The sequence below is a fragment of the Strigops habroptila genome, chromosome 10 (genome assembly GCF_004027225.2).
Source record: "Strigops habroptila isolate Jane chromosome 10, bStrHab1.2.pri, whole genome shotgun sequence".
Lineage (NCBI taxonomy): Eukaryota > Metazoa > Chordata > Aves > Psittaciformes > Psittacidae > Strigops > Strigops habroptila.
Window position 1 is genome coordinate 42803968 of NC_046359.1, and position 14292 is coordinate 42818259.

At 41.5% G+C, this 14292-nt stretch overlaps 1 protein-coding gene across 4 annotated transcripts in view; it reads right to left on the bottom strand.

The window, feature by feature from the left end:
- MRPS10 (mitochondrial ribosomal protein S10) overlaps window positions 1-12015 on the bottom strand; it is an 18189-nt gene extending 6174 nt beyond the window's left edge. For 2 of the 4 annotated variants that reach the window (XM_030499023.1, XM_030499022.1), the window contains exons 1-7: window positions 11919-12015; window positions 8362-8420; window positions 8189-8258; window positions 6935-7074; window positions 6380-6488; window positions 5219-5308; window positions 4849-4944 (exon numbers count right to left, since the gene is read on the bottom strand). In XM_030499023.1, the coding sequence (XP_030354883.1) occupies window positions 4858-4944; window positions 5219-5308; window positions 6380-6488; window positions 6935-7074; window positions 8189-8258; window positions 8362-8420; window positions 11919-11954 (591 nt within the window). In that variant the 5' untranslated portion in view covers window positions 11955-12015 and the 3' untranslated portion in view covers window positions 4849-4857. Of the gene's footprint in view, window positions 1-2220; window positions 3837-4848; window positions 4945-5218; window positions 5309-6379; window positions 6489-6934; window positions 7075-8188; window positions 8259-8361; window positions 8421-11918 lie in introns of those variants that run through there. The other 2 variants (XM_030499021.1, XM_030499020.1) reach the window with 2 other exon arrangements.
- Between the last annotated feature and the right edge of the window lie 2277 nt (window positions 12016-14292).

A 14292-nucleotide genomic window follows, 5' to 3' on the forward strand; every position in this document is an offset into this window, starting at 1 on the left:
CTGGCAGGAAAGGCTTTTAAACACAGAAGCTTGCTGTACAGTAATATTAAGTGGAGACCTCATAGCAGCCTTCCAGTGTCTGAAGGGGGCCTACAGGCATGCAGGAGAGGGACTCTTCATCAGGGACTGGAGCGACAGGACAAGGGGTGATGGGTTCAAACTGAAACAGGGGAAGTTCAGGTCAGATCTAAGGCAGAAGCTCTTCCCTGTGAGGGTGCTGAGGCGCTGGCACAGGGTGCCCAGAGAAGCTGTGGCTGCCCCATCCCTGGCAGTGTTCAAGGCCAGGTTGGGCAGAGCCTTGGGTGACAAGGTCTAGTGTGAGGCGTCCCTGTCCGTGGCAGGAGGTTGGAACTGGATGAGCTTAAGGTCCTTTCCAACCCAAACTATTCTGTGATTCTATGATTAAAGCTAACAGGCAATTAAGTTGTAGCGGTATGATTAAGACTAACTGTAGAAACCAAACCTGAGGTAACATTGCAAGCATGACTGATAACCCCTGGCACGTGTAAGAAAGGGAAACATGCTCTAAAGCACTTAGATGAAATGCTGCGAATAACTTCAGACTACATCCTTAAATACCATACTACATGATACAGAAATTACTGTTGACTAATTGGTGTTGCACTGAAAGCTATGGTCATATGCAAATGAACACTGGGTGTCTTGGAAATGCACGGCAATTTAGACTGCTTTAAAAATATCTTTAATCCGTAAGTAATAGGATTCTGCCACAACTGGCTTTGAGCAGAGCCTTCCTGACAACTTTTAAACGGCTCAAAGAAAAGTAAGATCAGTGAACGCTCGGGATTTAGTTTTACATCATTCTACAAACCTGAATGTTTTATAAACAGCTGTTATATATTGTTTACATAATATATTGCTCTGTATATTTTTGGACAGCTAAAGTAGGCTGGCAGCAGTTAGTCACAAAGTATTTGTGGAAGGAAATCCACCTCCAGCTTGCTGGCAGAGCCCAAGGGTTTTAAAGACTGAATGTACTCAAAAACTTGCCAGTTTCAGTGCCAATATTTAGCAGAGCTCCTATTCAGATTGAGACAGCCTAACCACTGATGGAATGAAGAAGTTTCACTGTTGGATCTGGCAACTGCTTTCATGATACTTTTCTTAGTATTTGCTACCACTCTGTGGGTTTTTGTAACAACTTTACATGGCATCTACTTGCTATGACCCTTGGGAAAGCATTTTCTCATACTAGCAGATAGTGCTAGACACCTACCCTTACAAGCTGGAAGATGGTTACAAAGCAGACTTCTAGCTGTGAGTAACCCCACTCAGAAAAGCACCATTTTCTTTCTGTTAATGCAAATAGTTTAGGTTGTCTGCCTTACCCTTTAAAGAAGGGAACACGGTGTAAAATATTTGCTCATTGGTCTGCCTGTGTTCTTGAGCATTTTCAGTGTTTTTTCTATTAAAGATGTTCTGAAGTGCTCAGTGACAGTACACCAGCAGGCTACAAAAGAATACCAGCTATGTGCACAGGGGCAGGAGTGTGATCTGATTTCAGACTACAGGTGTCTATCTTTGAATGCCACACACAGATTACAGGGAAACTTAAACTGGGGGCAGGGAAAGCAAAGGTAATGAGGTTGAAGGTTTATTGTTGCCTGAGTTCATATATAGGAAAACTTCATCTAGAAAGACAGAGCATTGGCTTAACCAAGCATTTTAAAATCTCCTCTGAATGCCTGTCTTGGGTTAAACTTGTTTGCTAGATAGAACTGATGAAGTATGAGCTGGGGCAAGAGCAGCAGTATTCAGAATCTGTGCCCTGATTACAGAGTGAGACTGCAGACTACTGGATATTGAAAGTCAGGCTTTGCTACTGCATGCTGTCAAGTCTTCTCATCCATCCTTCCTTCATAAAAAAGGCAGTGATTGAACTGATCCCCAGGATTTAGTGCAGTTCCTTGACTGAAATCCTCTCCCTCTCTCCTTTAGGGGGAAGTGCTCTCACATAAAGTGACACCGAGAGTGGTTTGACTCTTTCAGATTCAAACTGGAGTTCTAGGAAGGCAGGAATGCTTTGCTGTGATGCACAGAACACCCTCTGTGGCATATGTGCCTTTACTTCATGGCATTAAATTGGTGATTCTGGCAATTTTGCTGTATAAATGCAATAGCTGGCATTCAGACAGGAATCATTTAAGCTCTGGATGTCTCACTCATAAGACCACAATGCGGCATGTTCAAATACTGATGTTTGTAACTGGTATGAAGCATGGCATTTTTATTAACATCCTCTAAAAATCAACTGCAAATTTTCTGATTGAAAATGAGATGATATGGTCAGGTCAGTAGGTAGAAAGATGACTTGGGACAAGACCTAAAGCAATAATTGGAGTGTTGCTGTTGGTACTTCCTGAGGTGGCAGAAAGCAAAACTGGAAAAATGAGTTAAAAGAATGGGAAAAGAAGAATGGAAATAGTTTATCCAAAGTTGTGTAAATGAGGACCACAACCATGCTGTGAAAGTCAGAAGCCACATTAGTGGACAACAAAAGATGATCAGAGTGTACTGCACAGTTACAGTGTTACGCAAATGCATAAACAGAGTTAAAGACAAAGATGTTGTTATGTTTAGGAAACCCCTAAACGTGAAGGGGAGGATAGAGGAAGCAGAAAAGGATCACAATCTTAAAAGGGAGGAAGTTTCATACAGAGAAACATATTGATGAGAAGTGTGGCCTATGGGGTTAGTAGATGGCACTGTTAGTAAACACGGGCCTGATGGCAGTTAGCTACAGCTCTGAAAACACAGTTAGGGTCCAGAGATCACTCTGAACACACACTGGCTTTTCCCAACATACAACGAAGCTGGAAGCAAGAAATTCTCTAATAATACTTTCAAAACATCAAGTATCCCTCTGCCAGGGGGTCGCTTACATGGGTTAATACTTTCTGCAGCTGTCTCCTAAGTCTGTTCCTATTTAGGTCTAGTAAATAAAACTGAGCCAGCTGAAAAGCCATGCTGACTGGTCATTTAGCCAAAAACTGCAGTACAGCACCAAAGGCAATAACAGACAACCCCTTAATCTCACCATCCATCAAACCAAGATGTGGGAAGACTTAGTAGTGAGCACAGTCACATTTCAATACTCTATACAGCTTGAACTTGGCAGGTTGCTTATGCAAAACTCAAGCATGGAAGCATGGCAAATTTCAAGAAAATATAACACAGGCTTGAAAGAAACTGTTCCTCTGCAGCACCAGCTTTATTTAACCAGGTCAGCTCACAGATCCTTCCTTCACATTACAGTGTCTAACATGACTTTAAGAAACGCTATTATGACTGAATACTCAGAATGAGAGAAAGGATAGCTTGAAATTGAGGAAAGCAATCTCCTTGAAGGGAGAACTAGGCAGTTCGTCTTCCCAGAAGGGCTTTGATTAACTTTGTTTATGGGTTTTTTTGTTGTTGCTAGGCATATTGCAGAAGAGGCACAGGCAGCTTCCTCTCTATCATGAGTGATACCAGCGACACTGACTTTTTACTGTCATGAAGTATTTCTCCTGGAACAGCTTTGGGCCTCTCTACAGCTAGAAAATGCAGACAGTCTTCAAGAACAAGCTTGGTTTCTTGTCTTCCAGCTGTTTCCCATTAAATTGTCCATTTCTGTCTGATAACAACACTGGGCGTCTTTGCTTTTGTGGCTGCATAGAGCTTTGAGTGCTTGGTAAGAATGATCCAGCCTCTCTGGTTGTCTTGTCCTGTGACTCAGTTGGCTATTCCTTCCGTAAATTCTTTTAATAGCAGTCAGATCCGAGCACTCCCTTAATACTGGAGCAGATTCCTGCAGCTGTGTCCTTTCTGCTAACCTAGTAAATGTAGAAGTGCTTAAAGCAATCTGAAGGTAATCAATGATGGCTTTGCGCCTAGTATTATCTCCTTTGATTCATGGTGAACTAACCTTCAAAGCAGTTGAGCACTCATTTGCTCTTTGTACAGTTTTTCCCCTCAAGCATAAGTAGTGTCCAGCTAGACTGGGTTTACACAATAACCAACCCAGCCAGCTTAGAAAAAGGCCATGCCTTTCCTTGTAGTGAACTAAAACACTTAGTGCACCGCTCGTCCTACTCACAGTCACACCTTCTAGTAACCATTTGTTTTGCAATGTGGTTCTACAAGCACTTAATTTCAGTTAGAGATGTAAGCCTGTGGAAGTCTCAAATTTATACTATGATCACTGTGTTCTTGTTAGGAAGCAGTTAGTAAGACTGGAAATGAGACTATTGAAACAGTAGGAGCCTAGAAAAGTCTCAGGATGCCTCAGTGTCCTCCAAGATCATGGGGTTTGACTTACTACACGTTAATATGCATGTACATATGTACATGCTTGTCCTGGGTTCACCACGCCAATGCCGTATGTACACCTGAGACTCAGTTACTTCAAAGGAGCTATAGCAAAAAATGTGTAACAATCTGGCATCCACAACATTAAACATTACACAAACATGAAGTGGATTCTGCAAGTACTTCAAAATTCAGAAGCCATTTAGTATTAAAAGGAGATTCAGATTTTTATATATATATTGTGTATATCTATATCTACACACACTTTTTTATATATATACACACAACAAATAAAACTAAGTTTTCTCTTTCTACAAACATATTACAGATGACCGTAGTTCTTGATCACAGAGCACAGTCAAACTTCTTCACTTTACAGCTGCTCAGCCTACATGTACTGGAGTTGTGATCAAGAGTAACTTGATGAAACAAAAGTTTATTAATTACTTTATAAAAGAATTTTTATTTAACAGTAGACCATCTCAGTAAATTAAGTTGATAGAAGCAACTAATTTCAGCAGCAATGGAGCCAAGTACCTGATAAGTTCATGACTTGACTTGAGTTTCTTCTACTTGAGGTAGGGTATCCCAAACTGGTTCCTGAATGTGTTCAGGTATTTTCTCTATCTTAGTCTAAAACGGAAAGCAAAATAACCATTTATTACACCAACTAGTTAACACCTACCTACTTTGCTTTATTTAGTCTGGTTTGAGATAGGCACCAGATTAAAAATGCCACCTAGTGGCATTTTCAAGCAATGCAGCCTCTCTACTGTTCAATCGTTTGGACAATGTTCCTTCCAAACTACACCCATTTCCTCTGCTGACGCTAAAGACTTTGGTAATTATTGGTACTTGCATCTGGACGTAGTCTCATAACAGTTAATAATGTGAGGTGGAAACTTACCTTTTTTACTTCCATCGCCACTCCTTCAGGTAAGTTTCGTTGCACATACTCCAAGTAAACTGCAGCAGTACTGCCCGTTAGGTGTTTTAACTGAAACAGAAGTAATGTTCTTTTAATGAGCTACCATTATTAGTATTTCAGACAGACTACAAACAAAGTTTGCCCAAGCCTCTCTAGCTCTTGCTATGGGACCAAACATCTTACAGGATGGCAGCTGCCGTAACACTGAACAGAGACAGTTGAGCTGTTCACAACTCTCATGCAAGTATGAAGTAGTTATTTCACTCCACAATGCACTAATTATGACGGAAGGGGTGGATCTTAACACTGCAGGTATCAGATAAAATTAATTACAGGTTATGCAAGAATTACCAGCTTCTGTATATTCTCAAAGTTCACGCTTATTAGAAATCCTGGAACTTCAGAATTCCATGGAATTATTGACTTTCCAGTTTCTCCTGGATGGCAAAGCCAGTGCTTATGGTCTGTGGGCAGCTATTTGTACTGTATGAATGTCTGGGGACTCTAAGTCCCATTTTGCTAAGCACTGTGCAAATATACAGTAGGACACCCAGGAACCACAAAATGCTGGCAGTAAACCTTTCTTCTAAGAAAGTCAACCACAGCTGCATTCTAAACCATACACAAGTCTCTCTCATCAGCCATAGAGCTGGTGGTTTGTACACACTTCCTTTCTTGTATTTCCCCCACGCAGTTCTAGTTTGCCACATAATGTTGGCATATGGCAAAACTATGCATTTTCAAAAACATCAGACAAACGCATAAAGAAGAGGACCCTTGCTGACTAGTAATGACAATGATTTAGGGGCATCTTGCTCCCATCCCACTAATTCTTGGAAAGCAATAACATAAAACATATTGATAACCCTCCATTCTACCTTATTTTTTAATCATTCTTTCAGCTGTTAAGATAATGGTCAAAATCAGCCTTTTAATCAAAAAATTATGTTGGCTGTACATTAACAATAACTTGTGTTATATTGGCTATACCTAGGTCAGCTCCTCTCTGCTATTCCCTGCACTCTCCTCCCCACCCCAAGTAACCAGGAGGTTTGTGTTCACTCCTGAACTAACATCTATCAACATCTTTGAATTGTGCTCCTGGAACATACTTCTTTTTCTCTTTTTCATCTTTCTTACCTCCAAACACAGGTAATGTGTTCTCATTTCATACTGAACTCTGTGCTTCTTGTAAATATGTACAGATTTTAAGAGTGTCAATCGTTCTATTTTCTTCGGAGGGTTATACCTGAACAAAGCACAAAATGTCATTTTATATAAAGTATAATTTTATACTTTATAGAAAGTAATACAAATTATCTGAACGATTATGCTGAAATCCCTGTTCTTATTTAGAAGATCTAGAAGTATCAGACACTGGTAAGTTTATAATTAACCCACATGGGCATGGTCAATACTCAGGTATTAACCAGCATTAGTTCAGGGAAGCTACAGCACTGCCAAATAGAGTCCTGTCAATAACCTTCATGTAGTTAAAATGCGCTTCTACTATGGCAGTGCAGAGAGTAGAACTGCTTTCTCATCACTGTGCTGCCATCTAAGAAGTGTAAGATTCATGATCTGAGAAAAAATGTCAGATTACAGTTGTTTCTTCTGAAAAAAAAGCACAGAACCTGAATTACATTAGTGACATAAGAAGCACCTGACACATCACTCTACGGATCAGTTACTTACACTTTTTCAATACAGATGCCAAGTTCTTTAGCTGCGAGCACTGCAAAATATTCATAGCTGTCCAACACAGCTTTATCATGGCCTTTAACTAGGAGGGATAATCTCTTGTACAGTATTTCTGGCTCATCTGAAATAGATACCTGCATTTTGAAAGAAAGGACATGAGTTACCGCTCCATGTTCTCCTTAATTGACACATGCACCACACATTTTCTTAGCCTGTGTGCCCCATTTGTAAAAGAAAAAATACCCCATTGGTAGCTGCTTACTCTAGTTTACCTGCGAGAAGCTGGCGGTATTACCTTGATGGACAGTTCTCACTCTTAACAGGGAAAACAAAAGTGTGAAGAGATACCCAACTTCTGAACATTTAGATAGAATTTCTTGATCAGAAAAAGAAAGTGAATGCCAGATAAGGAGGACAACGCTAGCAAACGCAAGAATGAAACTCGGTGTTAAAGCAAGTCTGGAGCAGCAATATTTGTACTTAAACAGCAGCGTGAGCATACCTGAAATTCTCAGACTTCACTTGGATGTGGACAGCAACTAGAACATTATGGACGGTAACCACAATTCTCACTTTACTAAGGCAGTCTGTAAGTTACAATTCTTTTGACTTTCAATTTCTGATGTCGTGGGCCACTGATCATCTGAAAAGCCTTGATGTGTGCAGGAAGCACAGACTGTCCCACAGGTTTACTCCCAGTTTACAGTTTAGCACAGTAAATCCACCATGTACCAGACACAGTAGGAAGGCTGGGTCTGTACTGTAGATCTAGTACTGCCTTTAGATTGTGGCTGGCTTGCATATGTCATACAGACTGAGCATGTGTTTCTGAAGTTCTACTCAAAGTCAAGGCATTCAGATTCTAAAAGCAAGATAACCAGTTCATGCCTTCATGAACTTCCCACCTCCTCGGCCCTGGCCTCCCAGCTTCCAAGCCAGAGACAAAGGCCTTAGGCTAAGATACTGCAGGCACTGAACTGAGTGTGGCCAAAAAGATGGTATTTCACACAGTTACAGCTGCATAGAAAACAAGAACAGTGGCTAATAGGAAACTGTGGGCTATACAATCTTGCTGGGAAGGGGAGGGGGGAAACGGGATCTCGAATACCAATAATCTAAATTTCTTTCTTTATGGCAAATTTGACATCATTAAGACAGAACTTTAAAAGCTGCAATAAAGGAAGTTTTTCTGTCTGCCCTCTTTATTACTAAGACAGCATACAAAATACCATTCTATAAAACACTTACCAAAGGATTAGTCTTAGGCTCCTGTGTATCGACATGGGATCCAGCCAGCCGCGCTCCCAAGCTGGAGTTTCTACAAACATGGTAATGGGAAGGCATAAAGTAAGTTGTTAAAGTTGGCTATTTTTCGGGCGTATGGATGAGAAGCAGAAAGAAGGAGGGCCTTTCATACTTACAGAAGAAAACACTGCTTTTGCATAATTCTGCTTGCATAACTGACAGGAAAAGCTGATCCCTGTATAAAACAAACACGTTATGTTGGGGTTTTTTCCCCAGCTGTAAAGTAGCTGGTTGATACAGGTTTATTAAAGGTTAATTTTTGCACACCAGAGCATAACACATTCCTAGGCATTGATCTGACAAACTACAAAGTTTGCTTTATCAGAAAATGCAGGAAAACAGAAGTATGGAAATGTATTTTAGATACCACAGCACCTAAAAAAAGGAACACATTAAGGGCACAATACAACAGTATGCACTTATTAATAAGGCACCTGAATACTCATCACAAAGCACTTTTTTAACAGAAAGACGTAGTTTGTTTGCCATCAGATACCATTTCTGTGTACATTTTCTCTTCAGTTTTACTTTCATAGTACAAGAATATTAAGTTTCATACAGTGACAAGCTTAAGCAGGACTTGCTGTTGTAAAAACAATTGAAAATAGTACCATGTAAGTGCAAAAATTCAACCTCTGAATTTAACTGGAAATTTCCCCTTTCTTTTTCCCTAGCAAAAGTTCCTTGTGATTTTGAAAAGTTGTTCTTTTGAAGGAAACGTTTAAAACCTTCTAACAAGTAAATGAGCCATATTTAAAAGCTAACATGGTTTTCCTGTGTTAAAAGGGGAATACAACTGTTAATCAAGATGTAACATTACTGTCTTGCATACTAGAATAATGGCTCCCTTCTGAACATTATGTGGCTTCCAGCTTCCTTCCACTAATTCTCAATTTGGCAAAGATACAGACTACTTAAGGGGAAGAAAAAAAAAGGTGGGGGGAACCAGAACTCTCTCTTGCTTAAGAAAAACTCAGGGCTGCAGCAGAATGCTGAAGCAAAATTACTTACTTTTCCAGCCCCTTGCTACTCTTATTTAACAGGTGCCAGAGTCATAGCTTAACGAGAGCAGACAGATATCCCACACGTCAGTTATGTAGGTGGCTGTATGATCAAAACATCAGAAAGCAGCCAGAATCGACACTTTTCCAGGTAACCTCAATTTAGTAGCTCATGGATATGAGTAACTATATGATGCTATTAGGTCCCCAATCTTCTCCAGTATGCATTATAAATTAGTTATAGATCAGCAGTCAATTAAACTGTTTTCTGAAATCATTCTGCTTTGTTTGCTATTTATTGCACAAATTCTGCATCCAATAATGCAGACGACAGCGGGAAGAGTTTCCCACTTACAAGGCTGCCTCTTGTTTGGGGAGCACAGCTCAATGTCTCCCCTTAGGCAAGCCTTCCAAATCCAGATGTTCCCAGATGAGTGCTGGTGTTACATTCTTAAGTGCATGACACAATAAGCAACTTCAAGAGTACTGAATATTTGCCACTATAGTTGATGACCATTCCAAATGCTTCAAAGTTCATGTCGGGAACTACTTGAGCCTTAATACCTAAAATTAAAAAAATACATCTGATAAAATTATCTTGTTTTCTACACCTCAATTCTCTTTCTCTGAAGTGAGAATACTGCCTCCCTTTCAGTTAGCACCAATATCAAGTACACTAACATCATGACCTGACATCGCTTTAGAGAGCAGACAGGCCCACGAGCATAAAAGGCTGTATTCAGTGTAGGGCTTCAACTGTGTGCGAAGGACATGGCACAGAACCTGACCCCACACGACAGATGTAAGACTACTGGCTGGAATTGTAACTAAAAGCAGTATCCCTCTTTTTGTGTGTGTACACAGTCTCTCCTATGTATTATTTTACTTCTAACTGCTTTACCTTGTGATATGGATTTATCACTTGCATGCAAATGTATGTGCACTCATATCATATTGTATTATGTGGCTTTGGATACAAAAATTTCAGTCTTTATTACATGATCATGAATAAAACAAAACATAATGATGTTCTATCCCACATACTAAGCTCCACAGCCCTTACGATATTCCATGACTGTGCACAGTATTCTCACCACGTCATCTCCTTTTGTTACTAATTATGCAGGTAGGCATAAAATAAAAAGGTTTTGTAAACTAGATTCAAGGTGCTCTGTGCAGATTTTGACAAAATGACATGTTGAGTACCCCAGGTAGTAAAGATGGCATTCAACAGGCAATAAAGTATATTTTCGTAGAATCACACAGAATGGTTTGGGTTGGAAGGGACCTTAAAGCTCATCCAGTCCCAACCCCACGGGCAGGGACACCTTCCACTGGAGCAGGTTGCTCCAGGCCCCTGTGTCCAACCTGGCCTTGAACACTGCCAGGGATGGGGCAGCCACAGCTTCTCTGGGAAAAGTCTGTGCCAGCGCCTCAGCGCCCTCACAGGGAAGAGCTTCTGCCTCAGAGCTCATCTCAATCTCCCCTCTGGCAGGTTAAAGCCATTCCCCTTGTCCTGTCCCTACAGGCCCTTGCCCAAAGCCCCTCTCCAGGTTTCCTGGAGCCCCTTTAGGCCCTGGAGCTGCTCTAAGGTCTCCCCTTCAGGAGCCTTCTCTTCTCCAGGCTGCCCCAGCCCAGCTCTCTCAGCCTGGCTCCAGAGCAGAGCTGCTCCAGCCCTCGCAGCAGCTCTGGGGCCTCCTCTGGCCTCGCTCCAGCAGCTCCACGTCCCTCTTGTGTTGGGTTATTTTAACAGCTTCCTTCATTCTCCGGTTTAAACACACTTGATGCACTCTTGCTAATGGCCATCATATTAGATAGAAAAGACACTCAGACTGCAACATTCAAAGAACTCCATCTCCTGCATGAAACAAGGCCTTGCACAAAACAAAATTAGCCCTCTCCTAAACCAAAATAGCCTTCGTTTTGTTTGGCTGTGGGATTCTGGAGTACCCGGGAGGAAACATATGCCAGAAAGGTAATCAAGTCCAGAACACAGCACATATACAGAAGAAAAGAGGTTAAGGCTTAAGAAAAGGAACAGGAAATCCCCCGTGTAAACTTTGCTCAACTTCAAAGTAAGCAATCACTCTTCAGGAAGCAAAACCAGCAGAAAACATCAGTACTGTAAAAAGTTTTCCTTTTTTACATTATAACTTTAAGAGTTGAAACTTTAAGACTAGGAACAGATGGGCTTTGCCTGTTTCTATGTGTATGTTACACATATAAATCACAGTTAATATAATACAGGTTGTGATCAGCACCCAATATTTAAAAAGGGTTGGACTAGATGACCTTTGAAGGTCCTTTTCAACCCAAACTGTTCTATGACTTCCAAGTTATCTATAATTCACCATCCCTTACAGCGACTGCCGCAAAACCAGACTGCAGGATAGACTTTTGAGAACCTGCTACTCCGATGATGAGAGGAACAACCACATCCCCACGCTGTAAAACCCAACCCTCCCACAGCCAAAAGGAAGCCTCATGCCATCTCCCCTGCCCGAGGGAGCCCACCGAGGAGGGCAGGGGAGATGGGGAGCGCGATGCCGCGGTTAGCATATCGTCCTCTCAGCCGTGCGGCTACTCCAGCTCCCTTTTTCCCCTCAGGCGTGAAGACGCTGAAGGAAAAGATGAAGGAGAACTGGGCTCACTCGTCCCCTTTCCCGCCTCACCTGGCAGAGCCGCCGCCACAGCCACCCCGCGGCCATCTTGTCTCCGCCCCAACCCGACGACCATAGCGAGTGGCCCGGAAGGAGAAGAGCGGCCTCACCCGCCACCCGCGGGCGGCGGAGGCACTGCGGCAGCCGCGTTTCCGGGGTGGCGGGGCGAGCTGAGAGTGCCCCGTGGCTGGTACGGCGCCATACGAGCTCCCGCCCCGCCGTCCCCGCCTCTCGTGATCGGTTACCTCAGGGAAGGACCGACCGTTTCCCGCCAACCGTCCCCTCACACGCGCTCTCCCATCCCGTTTTCCAAAAGATACCCGCTACCGGGTGGAAGAGAACGGGAATTGTCAGTTTTCCCAGCCCGAGGTAGGGCTGGTGATACTATTGAAGGTGAGAGGTAAAAAGGAGGATTCTTCAGCTTTCTCCCCCCTTTTTGAGATCACGTTTTACCACAGCTCGTTCTTACCAAGAATATTCCTGTCCACCTAGCTGTACAAATACATATATAGTATTTACCTCCCTATTTACCTATATATATTTACCCCCTCCCAAAATACAATCCTGTTGCAGCCAACTATATCTCTGTATTTACCAAAGTATGAAAGTGCAAATGTCCCATCAACCCCTTTCTTGTTACACATATTTATATATGTGTGTGTGTATATATATATATATATATTTTTTTTTTTTTTTTTTTTGCCTGGAACTATTCAGGAACCCTTTGAAAAACAATTACACATGAATCTGATTTTCAACACACAACCCCCCCTTAAAAATACTTTAAAAAATGAAAGTTACACAAGCCTGTTGGCAAAACACAGCCAACTGTATTGTGCCAAAGTGTAAAAGTGACTGGAAATGTCCTATCAACCCCTTTCTTTTTACACATATAAATCACAGTTCATATAACACAGGTTCTGATCAGTACCCAGTATGTAAAAGCAGGGGGATAAACATGTACTAATTCACACCACTAAACCATCCTAACACACAGGTCCAGATCGGTAGCAACCTGAAATTCAGGTGTGTGCAAGCCAAATGGTAACCACAGGAAGCTGAGATCAGCATAAATCAGAAGCTATATAAAAATGGGTGGTTTTATTAATTTTTTATTTTGTTACTTCCTCTGCCACCTAAAATTACAGTTCGCTTTTTACACTAAAGCACCTAAAATATTTACAACCATCTTCTAATAAAATAACAGTTAAATATTGAAAATAAGATTTTTCTCATAAAATATGTTTTCTATATGTACAGGTTTTATCAAAGAGGACTCAGTTCAATAGTGAACAGTTTTCCATCATCAACCATCAACAAAGAAAACAAGTTTCCTGAAATAAAACTATGTTCAACTTATGTACAAAGAGGCAGAACAGCATCTGTTTAACATCAGCCAATGCAACACTTAATAACAATGAAGTCAACATTTGAGGCCTAAATCGTGCACTTTTTTTTTTTTCCTTTATGAGTAACTTCTTTGGTTATCGTTGCTCTATTATCTTCTTGGCTGTACAATAAACCAGCACCTGATTAATGTTACAGAACCAGGCATATATATGTGTATATATATTTATATATACTATGTTTAGCACAGATACCTGTCCCATTGATGGTAGAAAAGTTCCACTGTAGATCCTTTAATACAGAGTTGCTCTTCAGAATCAAGCCCACGTTTCTACTATATTCCATTCTGTTCTTCGAGTAGAACTCTGAGTGACTTCAATTATCACTTTGCTTAAACATTCATTTTTTTCCCCCACCAGTAACAGAGGAATCTGAAAACACGTTCCCATTTTCCAGTGTAGCAGCCTTTCTCAGAAGGATCCTTAGAAACTCAAAATGATACCAGATTGGAAGAGAAAGAGTAGACTCTGCCCGGTGGTTTCTAACACAGGCTCCTAAAAGCCAACACAAGTTACTGCTCACGAAAGCCTCCATTTATTTTCAGTGGCAATTTATTATCAGTGGATCTAGTTGGCAGCATACAGCTGAGCACCCAGCCTGCAGAGCCTGGGTTGCGTGGCCCTTGTAAAAGTAAGGTGTAACAGGACAGGAACAGCAAGCTGGGTAGCCTGCTTAGTGGCAGTTCAGGAAAGAAAAGGCTGCTGCCTGAACTCCTGAAACTCACAGGTACAGTAATTGAGAACATCATCCCTTACATCCCAGAGGGAGTGAAATTCCACCCGCTGGTCAACACCAACTAAGAAAAAAAAAAACCCCTTCTGGAACAACCCCCCAAAACACTAAAACAAACACCACGTACACAGGAACTTCACTAACCAGAAACTGAGAAGTTATTTCCATTCTCCTGAAGGGTTGTTCCTTAGTATCAGAACATTTGACCTTAAGTAGAAACTTCAGGTCATTTGGCTTCACATAATTG